The 17211-nt window shown below is 50.1% G+C and overlaps 2 protein-coding genes across 2 annotated transcripts; one reads left to right on the top strand and one right to left on the bottom strand.

Annotated features, from left to right (window-relative positions):
* Positions 1-900: 900 nt before the first annotated feature.
* dsc2l (desmocollin 2 like) lies at positions 901-7266 on the bottom strand. Its single transcript, XM_057056517.1, has 16 exons — positions 6989-7266; positions 6783-6873; positions 6497-6708; positions 6308-6412; positions 5954-6109; positions 5611-5755; positions 5385-5539; positions 5172-5306; positions 4906-5091; positions 4590-4837; positions 4326-4468; positions 3090-3311; positions 2569-2790; positions 2340-2455; positions 1946-2260; positions 901-1581 (listed from the first exon to the last, which is right to left on the bottom strand). Exons 1-16 carry the CDS (start codon positions 7037-7039, stop codon positions 1384-1386), a joined length of 2700 nt encoding a protein of 899 aa, XP_056912497.1. The 5' UTR covers positions 7040-7266; the 3' UTR covers positions 901-1383.
* A 2583-nt stretch (positions 7267-9849) lies between these two features.
* Positions 9850-16524, top strand: dsg2l (desmoglein 2 like). Its single transcript, XM_057056514.1, has 14 exons — positions 9850-10142; positions 10535-10657; positions 11044-11199; positions 11293-11434; positions 11512-11675; positions 11789-11923; positions 11999-12184; positions 12274-12581; positions 12683-12825; positions 12909-13130; positions 13213-13440; positions 13681-13808; positions 13931-14233; positions 14320-16524. Exons 1-14 carry the CDS (start codon positions 10089-10091, stop codon positions 15472-15474), a joined length of 3447 nt encoding a protein of 1148 aa, XP_056912494.1. The 5' UTR covers positions 9850-10088; the 3' UTR covers positions 15475-16524.
* The last annotated feature ends 687 nt before the right edge of the window (positions 16525-17211 follow it).

Raw genomic sequence — 17211 nt, 5'->3', positions numbered from 1 at the left:
GCTTATTTTCACTTTCAGGCACTGTTCAAGGGCCCATTAATTGGCCCCGGTGGGATCCTGGAGCACAAAGCTTTAGATGTTCACATCTTGTCGGCGTTCTGTCACAACTGTGACAGTATTGTTGTAATCTGAGCTTGCTTTGGATCATTTTCGTCTTCTTAACAAGATCCCCGTCTGACTGGCTGCTTCCTCCCGTCTGGACACATCAGATTCCTCCCGTCAGACACCGGCAGCCAAAAGATGCTCAACTCTTTACAGGCACAGATGTTTTCCAGCTTGTCGGGGTTTTAATTTTTTAAACAAGAGGTTATAAATGAATAATTCCTTATCAGTTTTGCCATAATGAGATCAGCGGCTGCTGGGGGATTTTAATTTGCTTTTCAATACATTTGTTATTTATTTATGAAAGTCAACGCAAATGGGACTAAGCTCGTTACCTGCTTCACATTTTTAATTATTCCATCAATAATTAATTCGCTTTAACAGCGAATTACAGGGACACGCAAAAAGAAAAAGATAATGAGGATCAGGGCTGCGCTCTGCAGCTTATCTGCAGCAGGTAAATATTGGCCGTGCACGTCAGTAAATCATTCACACGGGCAGAGGCTGCTGACCAAGTGGGTGGCGCTCTTATCTCCTCAGCTCGGCTCCTCCACCAGGGCCCAACGGCCCCTTCTGCCCTGGAATGAGGGCGGAGATGGAAGCGAGGAGGAGGAGCGTTGAACGTGGCCCATATTTGCTGCTTTGCTGGATCGACCTTCTCTCCTTTATTTGCATTCGGACCGTTGCTTCCTGCGTTAAACGGGGAACTATTTTCTTCCCTCTGACAGAGGAGGAGCAGGTCACAAGCAGCGGCGAGGACGTGCTAAGCTAAACACAACCAGACAGCTCCGCCGGCAGTTCCCTCCTTTCATTTCATTCGGTTTTATTTTCTCATTTTAAAAATCTACCCACAAAAAAGGGGCTTTGAAAATCTAAACAATGGCAAACAAAAGCAAAAACAACAATGCAAGTACAAGAAAAGAGGAGCAATAACCAAAAATACCCAGACACTCAATCAAATGAATAGGAAAGGTCACACAACCACAGCACTAATTAGCGCGTCTGTCCGCATGCCGACCCTCGGACAGGTCGGGATCCCCGGGGGCGGATGGGAAAACGGAGCAGACCACACGAAATATTTACACCTGATTAAATCTGCATAGTTTTCAGTGCAAACATGTTTAGTTTTAAGCCAGGAAGTAGCCGACAAAGAAACTAAGGGTGCCCAGACCTCCATCGAGCTTGTTTTTCTTCTCGTTTGCGTTGAGGGCGACAGCTAACACCAGGCCTCCGCACCCCCGCCCCGGCGGGAGGGGAACGCCCTCCTCCCCACCGGCTCGCTCAGGTCTTTCTGCAGACGTCTGCTAGCGTTTTGAACTTGGGGCCGAGCGTGTTCAGGAAGCCGAGGTCGTTGTCGTCGCCGACGCCGCTGCAGCAGCCGACGGAGCCGGCCTCGGAGCCCACCCCCTCGAATCTGTAGTCGTGGACGCCGTCCTCGGCGTAGCGTTCGTCTTCCTGCGTTCCCAGGAACGGCAGCTTCTGCGAGACAAAGCGGAAGTCTGAGGACGCGTTATTCCCTGGGCCGGGCTGTGAGGGGAGGAGTTACGCCGCCATAACCCCAGCGCGCCCTGGATGTGACTGGCAGTCAGATATTACACGGCCAACAAACAACTAGCCAAGAAGTTGGAGGAATGCTATTTCTGGGTAAGAAGCCTGGAAATATTACAGTTTACGGAAGACACCATCAAACCTGGGAGAACAGGATTATAGCACACGTGAGAGTTAGCTAAGCCGTCCAGGATAACGGCGATATTAAACCTCAGAGAGTGAAAGAGGCGTCTCGGCGCGCACAATTCAAACACACTGCTCGGCTTCTTTCGGAAAACGATCCGGGCATCTTCACCTGCTGGAGATAGCGTCCGTTTGTTTGCCAGGTGTGATGAAAGCTGGAGTTCTGGGCCAGGTACCTGCCGTCCCCCCCCATCCCGCCATCGATGAAGTAATCTTGATTGAACTGCTGGGTGCCGTACTGGTTGTCGTACTGGCTGGAGTAGAAGTCCCGGATGTCGTTAGTAATGCCGGACTTGTACACCCCAGTCTTGAGGGTGCCCTGACCGAAGGAGCCCTGACCGCTGCCCCAGGTGCCCGTGTTGCCCTTCAACGTGCCTTTGGCTCCGGCGTCGCCTCCGAAGGGGGGGACGGTGATGAGGCTGGAATCCTGGAAGCACATGGGCTGAAATTAAAAACAGGAGTGGACGCGGGAGGTGGGCAGGAGCTGCGTCAGCCGTTGCCGTTACCACTTCTTCTCCGGGGGCCTCGGTGTTGGATTTGAGCAGGATTCCGCCGCCGTCTCCCGCGTCCTCCAGCTCCAGCTTCTCTTTCTTCATCACACACAAAAAGGCCACCAACAAGCCTGTCAAAGAGAGCGTTTGACTCATCTGAACCCAACTGGCTCCTCGTCACGGCAACAAGGCACCCGGCAACCTGAAAGTGTGTATCAGGCTGCGTCTGTTCTGGAGAACTCACAGAGCAGGAGGAGGAGGGCCAGAGGCAGCAGCAAGGCCAGCCACCCCAGGGACCCCAGGGACGAGGAGCTGTCCTGGGCCACGCAGGCCCCGTTCCTGCACTGGCACACCCTGACTGAAACCGTCTGTATTCCGCCGTTGCTCTGCAGATCTTTGACATCGATGTCGACCTCGTAGACTCTCCGAGGGAGGTCTTTCACCTGCTTCAGCATGGCGGCGGTACCTGGGGGGGGACACAGGGAACAGCCATGTCACCCAGTCTGAGCCGATAAAGGATCCCTCACGCGCACGTACAGACGTGCCACAAAATCACGTCCAGTGCTCTGCGTGCTTCACCTGTACGGCTGACACCCGAATGCACGTCCGCCTTTTTAAGGAAAATCCTTCAGATGTTTCCGGAGAGCAGCTAAAAGCATCGGCGCAGCCGTAATTGAATTATAAAACCACTTTTGTTCTCGACTGTTTCATTTCCAGCTCACTCGAATTTACCGGCTGTCTGTGCGCTAACCCACCGCCACCTACCATTTAGAGATTCCAGAGACCATTTGCCATCGTTGTCAGGCGGCAAACTGAAGGAAAAGGGCGCCGAGAAGTGTCCAGCGTCCTTGTCTTCAGCGACGACCACGGTGGAGCCGCGCTCGCCGTCCTTCTCACAGATGAGCAGCTCGGCGGAGGGCAGGGTGGGCTTGTTGTCGTTGACGTCCTCGATCACGAGGATGACGGTTCCCGTGCTGCTCTTGGAGGCTGAAATGAAAGTGGCATCACGCCGTTTCAACCGGGAGCAGGAGAGGAAAATAGAAAGAAAAGCCTGTTTGATTATGAAAACTGTTCATTTAACCAGGAAAATGTGAGCAAGCGCTCCAACTCGTTGCCTGTTCTCATAAATATTCCCTTAAATGATTCTGACCTTTAAGAGCAGCTCTGATCAGGTTACGTACTGATTACCCCAGACAGGTTACAGTGCAAATATTAGCCCGTTTTGAATATCAAATTATCGTAAACGTATCATCTGTCACACACACACACACACACACACACACAACACACACACACACACACACACACACACACACACACGCAGACACGGACACAGACACACACACACACACGCGTATAGGCACTTGTGTGTGTATCCTGTGAGCTGTCAACAACAGCTGCATTAGGTGAAACCAGTTTTCTGACATATTGCAACTTTCACCATCACCTAACTGTGAGTCACTCTAATTATCTTGTCCCAGCACGTCGCCCCACCCAGAGCTCTCAGGAGCGGAATGCTGCACGAGTCGGAATAAAACTCGCCGCCCTTTTATCTCCAGCAAAACCAAAACAGCTTCAGTCAATCAAATTTGAGACACTGTGATTAGCGCTGTTAGCCGGGTCGGATCGGGCTGGTTCGAAAACGACATCCAGCCACTGAATATTTGAACCTGTCCTCGTGGATTTGGGGCGTCGCCCCTGGAAACGCCCCAAAGCTGGTTTGTTCAGATTTGAGCGACTGAGGGTGGAGCAGGTGTTGCCGCTTCGCTGCCAATAAGTGATGAAGTTACAGATAAACAGGGAGGAAACAAAGGTTCATTTATGGAGGGGGTGGTAGGGAGATCCAGTCCTCGAGGAACACAATCCAGACGGGTTTTCCGTCCTACCAGGGGGGAACGACTTCACCAGGTAAAAGCTCGTCTGCCTGGTGGGACAGACGGCCCAGCTGGAATCGGCCCTTGAGGACTGGATGTCAGTCGCCCTGATTTACCGGGACCTTACCAGCATCCACGGCCTTCACGGTGAAGCTGTATTTTCCATCCTTGACATGCATTGACTCTCTGTCGATTGTGTTGGCCACCTTGAGGTCGCCGCTCTGTCTGTCCACATTGACCCAGGCTGCTGGTTCGGTGACCTTGTAATAACTGAGAGGAACCAGAGACACGTTCTTATTCAGCAGTCACACTCTGCCCTCTAGTGGCAAAGAGGGGCATCGCGGCTTAAATGTGGAACTTCATGAGAAAAACCCAAATAAAGATGGCTGACGTGATGCCGTTGCTGCTCTTTGTTTCCGGATCCAGAGCGCTGTATCGTCCTATCAGGGTGTTGTTTGGAATGTTTTCCTTGACGTTGAAGGTGATGGTGGGAGCTGAGAATTCCGGACCCTCATCGACATTGAGGACGTTGACATTCACTGGAATGGAGTTCCAGCCGACGCTGGTGCCGCTCAGCTCAGCTTCGTTACGGGCCGTGATCTCTAGCGCTACGGTTTTGGCCTTCTCGTGATCCAAGGCCTGGAGGGAGAGACTCTTTTTAAATCGTGTCCCCTCTGTGGGACAGGATTTTAAAAGCTGCCACTCACCTTCGACACATACAGCAGCGCCTCGTTGGTTTTGGGATCCGTTTCCACCCTGAAATTCCCATTTTCATTCCCTTTAGTTATTTCAAATTTAGAAACCCAGTTGGGCGTGTTCTCCAGATCCTTGTCGTCGACCGGGATTCGCAGGATTAACTTGTCAATTTCGTTCTCCTTCACGCTGGTGTCGTACTAAAGAGCGGGAAAAATTCAACGCTGAAATTCGGCCGCAGCGAGTTCAAAACGCCGCCCTGAACGTGTTCGTCACTCACGGTCGACTTCGTGAACGTCGGCGGGTTGTCGTTGATGTCGCCCACGACGATGGTGGCTGTGCCTGTGTTGGAGAGACCGCTGGAGGCGCCCGCCATGTCCTGGATTTTCACTGTGACCAGGTACTTATCTTTAGTCTAACGGGGGGGGGGGGGGACAAAAGCCACAAAGTTGAAGCGAGAAATAAGAACGTCAGAAAAAGTGTTGGGATTCACCTCTCTGTCCAGGCTGTCCGTTACCGTGGTGATGACACCCGTATTTGGTTGAATGGAAAACAGGTTTAAACCATCCAGGAGAGTATATCGGATCTTGACGTGGTTGGTCCCTGGCTGGTCTCGGTCCGTGGCGTTTATCTTCCCCACCGGGGTGCCTGCAGCAGTCATGGGGGGGTCAGAACCAGGAGCGTGTCGCCGCCCATTCCTGCTGCGTCGTGCTCCTCACCTGCTTTGCTCTTCTCCAGCACCGTCACCTGCAGCGGGCCCGTGAAGGTGGGGGCGTTGTCGTTCATGTCGTCTATGACGATGCTGTAGGGCAGAGGGTCGTCCAGCTCCTTGTTGGTGCCCCGTTCGAAAACTCTGACCGTCAGCTGGAAGAGAAAACCCCGGAAGTGTTCACCTAGTGGGGTCCAAGCCCTGCAGCAGCTCCAGCCCTCCCCAGCCCTCCCCAGCCCTCCCCAGCCCTCCTCACCCATGGAAGTTACATCCTCCCGAGCATTTAAACAATGCTGCCGGAGGCTGTGGGAGTCGTGGGCGCCACAACATCCACATTTTCCGCTCAAACTTACCGTAAATGACGGGAACTCCTCGCGATCGATTGTCTTGAGCGCGGAAAGCTTCCCTGTGTCGGAATCAAATTTAAAAAAATTGACTGGGTGCTGGTTGTAGCCGGGGCCGTTGATGGTGTAGTAAACGTCGTGCGTGGCTGCCACCTCCGACTCCAGCTGCAAACACAAATCCAACCATTCACGTGGAATCGCGCATCCGGGGATGCTTAAACCATCAAATTAAATCAGTCAGCTGTGGTTCTGGAACAGGAACTGCAGTAGGTGTTTGTCAGTCAGATGGGGGGGGGGGGGGGGGGGGGAGCCTGAGAACACGAATTTGTTAGTGTGGTTTCAAAAGAAAATCTTCAGTTTTACCGTTTCAAGGTATTTTGGAAAAGGCCCTTTGTCGTTCTCCAGGAGGTTGTAGGGTGGGGGGCTCCAGCGTCTCTTGAAGCGCCTCAGCACCACTTCACCGCTGGACTGGAACGCGCAGAAATGTGTGTGGGGGGGGGTTATCGACTGGAAGGGCATTTATTCTGAGAGGAGACCCGAGAAATATCCCACCTTTCTACCGTCCCGCGGCGGAGCGCAGATAAGGCGGACGGTGAGGTGGCTGGTGGCCCCCCCGCTGTCTCGGGCACTCACGGAAAATACGCGCCCCGCTGGGGACACCACCATCGGGGCCGCCACTTCGATTTTTCCGGCTCCGCTGATTGCAAAATTCGAGTCCGTCAAAGTTAAAGTGGCCGATTTTCTGAGGCAGTTGGAAACGTCAACTGGGGGGGGGGGAGAAGTCGTTAACGGCGGTCAGAGCGCAGCGTTAATGGTGGAACTCGCAGCGCATACAAACCTTTGGGGATTCGGTATCCAGGCTGGATCATCTGCGGTACTTCCACCTGAACAAAGCCCGTCCGGAAACACGACTCCGTCCGGGAAACGACCTGGAGCGAAAATGGTCGACTGGTGAAAGGTTCTGGCTCCATAAAACAGCACTAAAGTGGAAAGTTCAACATGTCTGTCTTGGCCGAAGCCACTTGAAGGTAAAGAGGAGCTCACCAACGCCAGGGCGCACAGGAAAACTACAACCCTCCACATCTTGGGCAACATTTGGAGACGGTGCGGGTCTGCAAGCAGAGCCAGGTGATCCAAAGCCCGACAGAAGACACTCTTTTCCCGCACTTGTGCTCTGACTCGGTCGACGGTGAGTCAGGAGGGAGGCGCACCTTAGCTGCCCCACCCCGGAGACTCCCAGTGAGCCAGGCTGACTTCTATATGCTCGTCAACTCCCCGCTACTTCAGTCCCTGTAAAGTTTCTGCATTCTTTCATGGTTCCTCCGCCAGGGGGAAACGTTTCACCGAGGTCCTGCCGGAGGAACCTTGCGGAACAATGCAGCAGAACTATTTCACACTATTCCTGCAAAACCCTCAAAAACACATTCGGTTCATATTCTGAGCAGATGTGGCTTGTGAGCATTTTTCGGCCATATTTGATAGATAATGACTTCTTTGTCTGTTTTGTTCTCTATCTTGGCTCTGCAAAAGACCCTGCACAGGATATTGACACCCCCCACCCCCCACCCTCCACTCCTCTCCTTTCTCCAGCTCCACTGAGCTGCTCACTTAGCACTGCAGGAATGTGTGCTGAATAGAGCCTGTGGGGGGTGGGGGGGGCTCCATTCCCTCAGCGGAGCTCACTATCTCTATAAAACTGATAAAGCATGAGGGCACCCAGCGTCCCGGGTCCCTGTGAGTCTGCCTTGCTATTGTAAAGTTGGTTGGGCTTTTTTGAAAGAACACTGGGAAACGCAGCCCCCACGAGAACAGGAAAGGTGAGAAAAATGCCAGGAAGGCTGCTGTGGACATAATGAAGCTCAAAGTCTTCATAGTAAATATAGAAACCACTCCAACCCCCCCTGGCTAAAATAAAGTCAATTTTCATAATGGAGCAGAAAGGTGCTGGGTTAAGCACCTTAAAAACCTGTGTTTCCAGTGCTGGAATAACAGAGAATAGGAACATTTATTGTTCCGAGAGGAGGACAAATAGGACAAATCCACAGTCGGGGACTGAAAAGTCCCCAAAGAGACTTTTAGCATGTGTGGGCTTGGAAATGTGCAACTTTACCCTCGTCTGCATCGAGCTTATTTCACTACATTTATAAATGTCCCTTTAAATATTTATTTGGAATAAAGAAAAATAAGAAGTGTCTGAAGCAGCAAAGTCACAGACCAGAGCTGATTTTGTTCATGCGCGCATTCATGAGCGCACCTATTCAACACTGTCTCCCGTCCTGTCGGACCAGTGCCCTGGGGGGGCAGGGTGGGGCAGCCATTCTTAATTCAGTTTTGGTTTTTAACGAGTCTATGACAAATGAATGTGTCACTAATCTCTGGGCAGGTGTCACTCATTAGTTTAGAGTCTCCGTTCTTCAAGAAGAGGTCGTAAAAGGTTTATTCCTTCAGGTTCCAACACCTGTCACTAAAAGAGCCCCAAAGACACACAGGAAGTGGCTACTCTCTCAAGCTGTCATCATTATGATTATTAGTGTACTTTATTACTCTCACAGTGGGGAAATGACTGTTTTTACACTGTTTATTACACATGGGATATATGTGAACACACAATGAGCACGAGCACATGTGATCGTTAAAGGAGAGGTGACAAAGTGAACGAGCCGCCCCCGACAGGTGCCCTGAGCGTTCGGGACTCGGCACCTTGCTCAAGGGCACCTCAGCAGTGCTCTGAAAATGTCCCACCACCTCTTCTGCTACCTTCCCTTTTTTGGCCTGACTAAATATTCCCTGCAGCACAAGGTCACAATCAATGTTTAGTGAGATAGTGAAGATGTTCTGAAGCGGGTTTTTATCACTGTCCGTGAACGAGTCTCTTCAGTCTAACCTTAACCCTAACCCTAACCCGGTAACTCTAACCCTAACCCTAACCCTAACCCTCTAACCCTAACCCTCTACCCCTAACCCTCTAACTCTAACCCTAACCCTCTAACCCTAACCTAACCCTAACCCTAACCCTAACCTCTAACCCTAACCTCTAACCCTAACCCTAACCCTAAGCCTAACCCTAAACCTAAACCTAACTCTAAGCCTAAGCCTAAGGCTAAACCTAACTCTAAGCCTAAGCCTAACTCTAAGCCTAAGCCTAACTCTAAGCCTAAGCCTAAGCCTAAGCCTAAGCCTAAGCCTAAGCCTAACTCTAAGCCTAAGCCTAAGCCTAACTCTAAGCCTAAACCTAACCCTGTGCTGAAGAACCTCCTGACTCAGACGGCCGCTCCTGTCCCTCCCTTATTCCGTCAGACAGACAGCAAATTCAATTTCTGTCATATGATTCATTTGAAACCAGATTATGATGAATTTTCACACGCACTCCCATGAAAACACCTCAGAGAGAAAAGGTCAGGGTGGGGCGATGCTTCGGGTGTGCACCTGCCTAATAAGCCCGGTATTCTTTCTTTTGAAATGAGGAACTATTTACTTTTCCTCTTTGTTTTGCGGTTAAATCATGAACCAGAAGGGAAAGTGTATCGAGCAATGAGAGAATAAGACTTCCATCTGTCACACACCTCTGGAAGGGAAAGTTTCTGGCAACAGGGTCGCCATGGTGACCCGCTGTCTTCTCCGAGCGGGCGGCCTTTGCGTGCGCGCACACAGGCTCCAGTGTGCAGCTGAATATTTATGAGTGGTGAGGTGCACCGGGAATGTCACAGGGACGGGTCAAGTTTCACAGACGGGTTAGAAAGCTGCTGCCAGGAGTTTATTCTGGTTGGATGCGAGGATAAATCATTAATGGAGAACTCGGGCACAAACGTGTGAAATCAACCCGCAGAAATGACAGTCATGTGACTATCAACAGTCACGCATGTGCTCGTGATTGATACTTTTGGTTACGATTTTCCTGTCGGTGCCCTCATTAGACGCAAAAGAGCTTCACAGAAATATTACTGCTATGCACTAAGGAGACACCTCCTCATATCTGCTGGCGCGCAACCAGGCAGGGAGACGCCGCCTATCGCTGGAAAAAAAAAAAGGAAAAAAAAGTTCCTGCCCTTGCGGAGAGGGTCAGAGTCTGAACACAACGGAGGAATTATACAGTTTGGGACGCGAGTTCTCTTCATCGTGAGGGTTTCCAGGCTTCCCAGGCCGGATGGCTCCGCTGTTCAAAGGCAGCTTTTTGGTCCTATTGGCGTCTTTACTAGCGGTAAGTGAAGCGCGTCTGGACCGTCGGGGGTTGAGGCGTGTACCAGAAAATACGTTGGAATCCACGGGAGCGGCTGTTACGCAGCCAGAGTTCGGCTCCTTCTCGAAGGGAATTCTTAATTGCAGCGGGGAAAGTCAAGATTAAATGTGTCCGTGTTGACGCAGACCCGGAACAGCCCGGCTCCACTTGCCTCTGTGACAGAGCAGCGCTCATATTTCGCTGCAGGTTTGTCACCTGGGGGGTCCACATTGTCCTATTCTCTCATTTAATCCAAATAAAATGTACATTTAATTGTTTAAAACCTCCTTTGGACTGAAGACGTGCTATTTTTGCTGTACGACATTTGAGTTGGGAGCTGCTGTAATGGGCCTGTCATCATTGTTTACCTGCAGATTGTTCCTGTGGGGGCTGAAGGAAAAGGCCCAGTGCTGCACAGAGAAAAGAGGAACTGGATCAGCGCTCCCAGACATCTGAAGGAGAACCAAGACTACACCGGTCATACAAGCATCGCCAAAGTATGTCCTCTAGCAACCACATTTTTCTGAAATAGCAGCACATGAACGCCCGTTTCCACCGGCAGGATCCTCTTTCATGCTTAAACGTTGAAACCGTGACCCGAGTGAACCAGATACTGAAACCAACAGACTAGTTTTCCCATCCAACACTGATGAGTAACACTGAGTCACCCTCAGAGCCAAACACCGACACCTGTTTATGTTGTTTGGTTTCACTGATATTCTCCTAGGAATATTTGCTGATGCCTGTTGGGTGGGGTCCTCACCAATACGGGAGTGTCTGACTGTGTTATGTTAATAATATTTCTTTCAGATAAAAGTTACACAACACAAGTTCATGAACCTTTTCCTTTGTGTAATTCTTGGTTTTCTGGTTTGTTTTTCAGATCCGCTCGGATAAAGAGAATTATACGAAGATATTTTACTCTCTGTCCGGTCCCGGGGTCGACCAGCCACCTTTAAATGTATTCAGTGTCGACCCCAACAGCGGCTTTGTGAAAATCCACTCCATTCTGGACAGGGAGGAGGTCGCTAATTATACTGTAAGAACAAAGTTACTTTTAAAAAAAAAAAATTGAAGCAAAAAAGATTTGCATGGTCCAAAGTTGAGTTTTGTCCTCGTTTTGTTCCTGTAGCTGAAAGGTATAGCGCGGTATCGTGATGGGTCCGTTGCTGAAAACGACATTGACCTCAGGATCACCGTTGATGACGAGAACGACAACCCGCCCATCGTCAAGTTGCAGCAAGTCGGATCCGTGGACGAGGCGAGCGCAGCGGGTATTGCTTGAGGAATCCAGCTACCTTCATTACGTTTGGAACTGTGTTGAACTTCTGCTCCCGTTGGTCACTTCTAGGTACTGTTGTGATGAAAGTGATCTGTACTGACGCTGACGAGCCAGGCACCGACCACACCAAGCTCTTCTACCGAATTGCAAGTGAGAGCAACCCGGGTGGGTTGTTCTACATCAACTCTCAAACCGGAGAGGTGATGGTTCAACAAAGCAGCCTGGACAGGGAGGTGAGTGACTCGGCTACACCATAGTAACAATCAGGACACAGACAATTACAAACGGAATTTGGATGAGGGAAGATGGAAATCGATGTGTTGTGTCTCCTGACGTGTCACTTTAGACACGGGATTCCTACAAGTTGACTATAATAGTGGTAGACCTGAACGGGCAGCCCGGGGGAAACACGGGAACTGGAGAGATCGAGGTGAAAATTACGGACATAAATGACAACATTCCCTTCCTGGATAAAGACTCGGTGGGTTCCTCACAATAAATGCCGACTTACCAGCGGGCAGGCGTGTTTCTCTAAAGCAGATGTTGGTATTTGCAGTACGAGGGCAGCATAGAGGAAAACACCGTCAACAAGGAAGTGATGCGGTTCCAAGCCTTTGACAAGGACGTTCCTGACACCGCCAACTGGCTGGCTGACTTCAAAATCATTTCCGGAAATGAGGCAGGCTATTTCAATATCACTACCGACCCTAAGACCAACGAGGGGATTCTCATCATTAACAAGGTAAAAGACTCATTTTCATGGACTGAGCGTGTCAAAGTGTGAAATGACGACGTCACTAAACAAGCCATGCCTGGTCTTTGAATTTGTAGCCGTTGGACTATGAGGAACTGAAGGAAATTAATTTGGGAGTGGTTGTTAACAACGAAGCACCCTATAACTTTGGAACTGGAGGAGGAGGAGGAGGTGGAGGAGGAGGTGGAGGAGGAGGAGGGTCCGTACCCCAAAAACCCTACAATGTAAAAATCAGCGTTCTCAATGAGAAAGAAGGCCCCCGCTTCCAACCAGGCGTCAAAGTAGTGCCTCTCTCCGAGGATAGCAGCTCCATCAACCTGCAGAAGATCATCACCAACTACGCCGCGATTGACACGGACACCCTACAGACGGTCACCAACGTGAGGTACAGCAGATCTCTTCGTCACGTCTCTGAAAGGCTTCGGTTTCTGTGAGTGATCCTTGATCTCTCCTCCCATCCGCGGACCGTCCCGCTCCATCCGCCAGGTACGCCAAAATTCATGACGAGGACAACTGGTTGATCATCGACGAGAAAACGGCAGATATCAGGCTGAATAAAATGCCCGACAGAGAGTCCAAGTACTTGAAAAATGGAACGTATTATGCTGAAATCATCTGCATCACCAACGGTGAGTTCACTGTGCATATGAGCGCCGTGGCGCCCCAGCTGACACATTAAGTAAACCTCTTTCTTTTATTCCACGCCTTTCAGATATGCCCTCAAAAACAGCCACAGGGACCATCGCCATCCAGGTGGAGGACTTTAACGACCACTGTCCGACTCTAACCAGCACGACAGAAACCATGTGCCACTGGGACAACTTCGTCTACGTCACGGCTAAAGACGAAGATGATTTCCCCAACTCGGCGCCATTTGACTTCACTGTCATCGAAGAGAGCAGTAAGGGAAAGTGGGTTGTGGAGCCACTCAATGGTAGGTTTGATGGATCTGGGAACATCAGGTGCAGGACATTCAGCTGCTGGATGTGTTCAATGTTGCTCTCTTCCGACCCCAGAGAGCACCATCATCCTGAGGGAGCAGGAAAAACTGTGGCCAGGCATTTACCAAGTGGCGGTGGAAGTCAAAGACCAACAGGGAAAGTCATGCGATGTTCAGAAGATGGATGTCGTTGTTTGTACTTGCCACGAGGACAGCAGAACCTGTGTGCCTCGCAGCGCGACGAGTTCAAACTTCTCCACATCGGGGATCTTGCTCCTCCTTCTGGGGCTGCTGCTTCTGCTGCGTGAGTCACCAACTTTCCTTCCCTCTCCTGCTCATACATGTCGGTGCAGGCTTTTCAATTCTTCGGAAGGGTGGGTCACACCAAGCAACAGGGATTGTGGCTCTTGCTCGTGTTGATTGTGTTCCCAGCGAGTAACAGCCACTCGGGGAAGTAAACAACACACTAGAGTTTGGTAGTCATGTGAACCGGCACGTCTACGTGCATCGTAAAACCTGTGGACGCTTTGTTTGTTTGCTTCAGTGGTGCCTCTTCTCCTGATGTTCTGCCTGTGCGGAGGGGCAGCAGGTGCCGGGAATTTCAAAACCATTCCGTATGACACCAAACAACAGCTGATCTCGTACCACACCGAGGGACAGGGAGAAGACAAGGTACTTCAGCCTGAATAGCAATCCTACATCCCACTGGCTTTGGGATGATAGGTGGACGCTTTGGTTCGCCTCTGCTGAGCACCGACCACAGCAAAAGTTTGAACATTCCTCTTCTCTCTTAGGAAATTCCGCTTCTCCAAACCCCAGTGGAAGTAGGTGGTGGAGGAGTAAATATCAGAGACATCAAGACCTACGGAAAGGGGCAGCATGATCTGATCGACATGGGAATGGCAGCAGGTGGTGGAGGTATAGGTGTTTGCACAACGACAGGAATAGACAGGTTCAACCGCTACGGCGAGCACATTGGTATGGAATACGCGAATGGCGGAACGATGCTGGGACACGGAAATTACTCGCAATACGGTGGTGGGCTCTTTGACGGAATGGCTCTGTCCAGCGAGTTCCTGGGGGAGTATTATTCCAACGTAAGTACGCCGAATGGCAGTAAGGGCGCCGAACGTGATCACGAATTAAGGCTGACCTTCATGTGTCCTGCTGTGTTTATTTGCAGAAATCCAACCACGCAGCACAGCAATTCCAGGAGAAGAACGCCATGATGGTGTATGATTATGAGGGTAAAGAGTCCCCGGCAGGCTCTGTAGGGTGCTGCAGCCTTCATGAGAATGATGACGACCTTTCTTTTCTCAATGACCTCGGCCCTAAATTCAAAACCCTGGCGGAGATCTGTACGGGCTCGGCCATCGTGACTGAGTCGGTTCCTCCTCCGAGAGCAGTGTCTCCTATCCAGATTCCCCCTTCCACTCACACACATGTCCACACGCACACGGAAACCGTTAGGGACAGGGACCGGGTCAATGTCGATCACACCGCCAGTGTGGCAGGATCAGCGTCCTCCACATTCATTCAGGAGGAGCGAGTGTCTGAGACAATCCAGGTTCCACCCGCTCTTCCCAAGGTTCAAGTCCAGGACAAGATCATGGTTCCCAGTCAGACAGTGCTAGTGCAGCAGCCAGCCATGTATTACACCACAACACCCATGTACGTAATGGAGTCCAATCCCCAAATGGTGCTTGTAGCAGGTGGTGCCCAGCAGGCCGTAGGTCAGGTAGGTCAGGTAGGCCTTAGCCAGGGGCTGGTGCAGGTTGGAGGCCTGCAAGCTTCCCAGGGTGTGGTTCTCGTTGACAGGCAAGTAGGTGGTCTAACAGGCAGAGTGTCACAGGTGTCACAGGGCCTTTCACAAGGAACCAGACAGGTGTTGGTGGAAAATGGGTCATTGAGTGGACAGCAGGTCGCTCATATAGCACCAGGCTATGTTCAGGTCCAGGTGCCCAGAGCGAAGGGTTCTGAAGTCAGGAGTCAAGGCAAGCAGGTGAAAACCCAGAGTTATTCACTCGCTTCCCGTGGTTCAGTCGGGTCGAGTGAACTGTTGGTAGAGAATGGGTCGCTGGCTGGACAGCAGGTCGCTCATATAGCACCGGGCTTTGTTCAGGTCCAGGTGCCTAGAGAGATCGGGTCAGACCTCAGGAGCCAAGGCAAGCAGGTGAAAATCCAGAGTTATTCACACGCTTCTCGTGGTTCAGCCGGTTCCAGTGAGGACTATGCCCAGACAACCACACCCAAGATACAAGGCTCCCAGAGAGTGGTTGTGCAACACAAGAAGGTCTCAGTGACTGAGAAAACTCTGGACTCAAATACAGGTGTGTAAAGCGGCTTTTACGACACTTCTGCCACACTTAATTGCTCCAGTTTGTTCAAATGTGGCAAAAACAAACAGGGAGGCAGCAGATGGCCCAATAAGAAGACAGGATCAGAGGCACTTTAGCTTAAATTAGAATCTTTACGCTACAGGTGAGACAAACTGGACCGTCTGTCGGGTCTCTTTTCATTAAAACCCAGCAGCAGGAACACCTTTTTTCTGGTGGGGGAACAAAAACTGCAGCTCTTAGGTGTTGCTGAGTGCCTACACACCACACAAGACATCCCTAAAACATCACAGCTACACCAGCTACACCGGAACCATCAGCAGGGGCAGTTAAATTCTGACAAAATGTCATCATCTGCAGATCAAGGAAGAGAACACTGGCACGAGCTGGAGCTCTTATGAGAGCTCTCCCTCGGGTCAGGGTTCACAACTAATCACAAGCAAGTTTAGAATAACACAAAACAACATATATGATCTAGGTTCGGTGCATCCCAAATGTAAAGTAAAGCAGAACTCATTTTCTTCTGGTTGCGATGGTCGTGGGGCGTCTTTTGTCACAGTCTAGCTATCGCATCTGCTCTTTAGATCTTTTCAAGTTTTTTTTTAAATCAAGCAGTGTGTGTCATATGGGTGTGTGCGGCTTACGTGGAAATAGTGCACATGATGAACTTTGTACTTTGAATAGATGTTTGAATGATTCCATGCGCCAAGAAGGGATTCAGCTCTTTTATCAGTGGACACACGGCAGCTCGACCTCTGACTACTGCCGAAGACCTCTCATTTATTCTTCGTTATTTGGACGGGATGTAAAAATTCTGTAAAATACTATGATGGCCCAGTTTTTTACTCGTGTGTGTGTGTGCTGTACCATGAATAGACATTTAATGTGTGTGTTTTTTACTGTGGTTTTTGAGGGTTATTCATGTCTAGGCAGTGTAATAACACGTATCAGTACATTTTATGATGCTTTTTTTTCTGTAATATCTTTGTTGCTGGTTACTGTTTGCTCTTCTCCACCACACAAGCATTAGTAAAGCAATAGTCACCACATGATGAAGCATGTTTTTATTCATGTCTCTCTTCTTTTTTTTTTGGAGTTAGTGGGCTGAAAACATTACATACACAACCACAAATACATGTACGAACAAACGCAGACATTCAGAAAGCAACAAAAAAAAACACACTTCATTAACATTTAATGAGGTTTTTCCTTCCCCGAACAAAAAGGTCTATTTTGGTTGCGTTGTAAATGCTAACGGCTAAATATCCAGGTGAAGCCTATACTACACACTCTTAAAGTAATATTCCTGTAAACTCTATTGAACAGGAACAAAGAAATGAGCAACGTTAGCTGCCCGAAGCTCATATGACAAATAGTTTCACCCTTGCAGCTGCTCACCAGGTTAAAAATCCATTCCTTCAAAGCCGTCCGCATATTTCTGTTGAAACAGGCTCATCTCGGACAACTTTAGGGCACGAACACTTATATAACATGCAGCTATTTAAGCGGCTAAATGTCATTTTTGTATGCAAAACCAACCAAACAAAAGTGCATTTTCAGGTCTCCTCCATTGATCAGTTGCTAATTAGCATGCAGGTGGAGCTTCCTTGTGTGTGTGACTGCAGGAAAAAGGGATTTCCCGACTAAAGCTGTGACACGTTTTCAACACAATGATTTCCTTCAGTCGTGTGGTCGACAGATGGTGATTTTGACTGTGTTCAGATGTTCAGAAGTTCCTC

This window comes from Takifugu flavidus, chromosome 15, assembly GCF_003711565.1.
Source record: "Takifugu flavidus isolate HTHZ2018 chromosome 15, ASM371156v2, whole genome shotgun sequence".
NCBI classification, from domain to species: Eukaryota; Metazoa; Chordata; class Actinopteri; order Tetraodontiformes; family Tetraodontidae; genus Takifugu; species Takifugu flavidus.
This window is presented reverse-complemented; position numbering and strand designations above follow the sequence as displayed.

What these genes read in the sequence shown, in the direction of transcription:
- dsc2l (XM_057056517.1), bottom strand. Translation starts at nt 7,039, where the DNA reads ATGTTGCCCAAGATGTGGAGGGTTGTAGTTTTCCTGTGCGCCCTGGCG. An exon ending in CGGACAGCCTGGACAGAGAG is followed by an intron (nt 5,307 to 5,384) that starts GTGAATCCCAAC and finishes CCCCCCCGTTAG; the next exon opens with ACTAAAGATAAGTACCTGGT. An exon ending in GTCTCTGGAATCTCTAAATG is followed by an intron (nt 2,791 to 3,089) that starts GTAGGTGGCGGT and finishes GTCCCCCCCCAG; the next exon opens with GTACCGCCGCCATGCTGAAG.
- dsg2l (XM_057056514.1), top strand. Translation starts at nt 10,089, where the DNA reads ATGGCTCCGCTGTTCAAAGGCAGCTTTTTGGTCCTATTGGCGTCTTTA. An exon ending in TATTGGCGTCTTTACTAGCG is followed by an intron (nt 10,143 to 10,534) that starts GTAAGTGAAGCG and finishes GTTTACCTGCAG; the next exon opens with ATTGTTCCTGTGGGGGCTGA. An exon ending in GGACGAGGCGAGCGCAGCGG is followed by an intron (nt 11,435 to 11,511) that starts GTATTGCTTGAG and finishes GGTCACTTCTAG; the next exon opens with GTACTGTTGTGATGAAAGTG.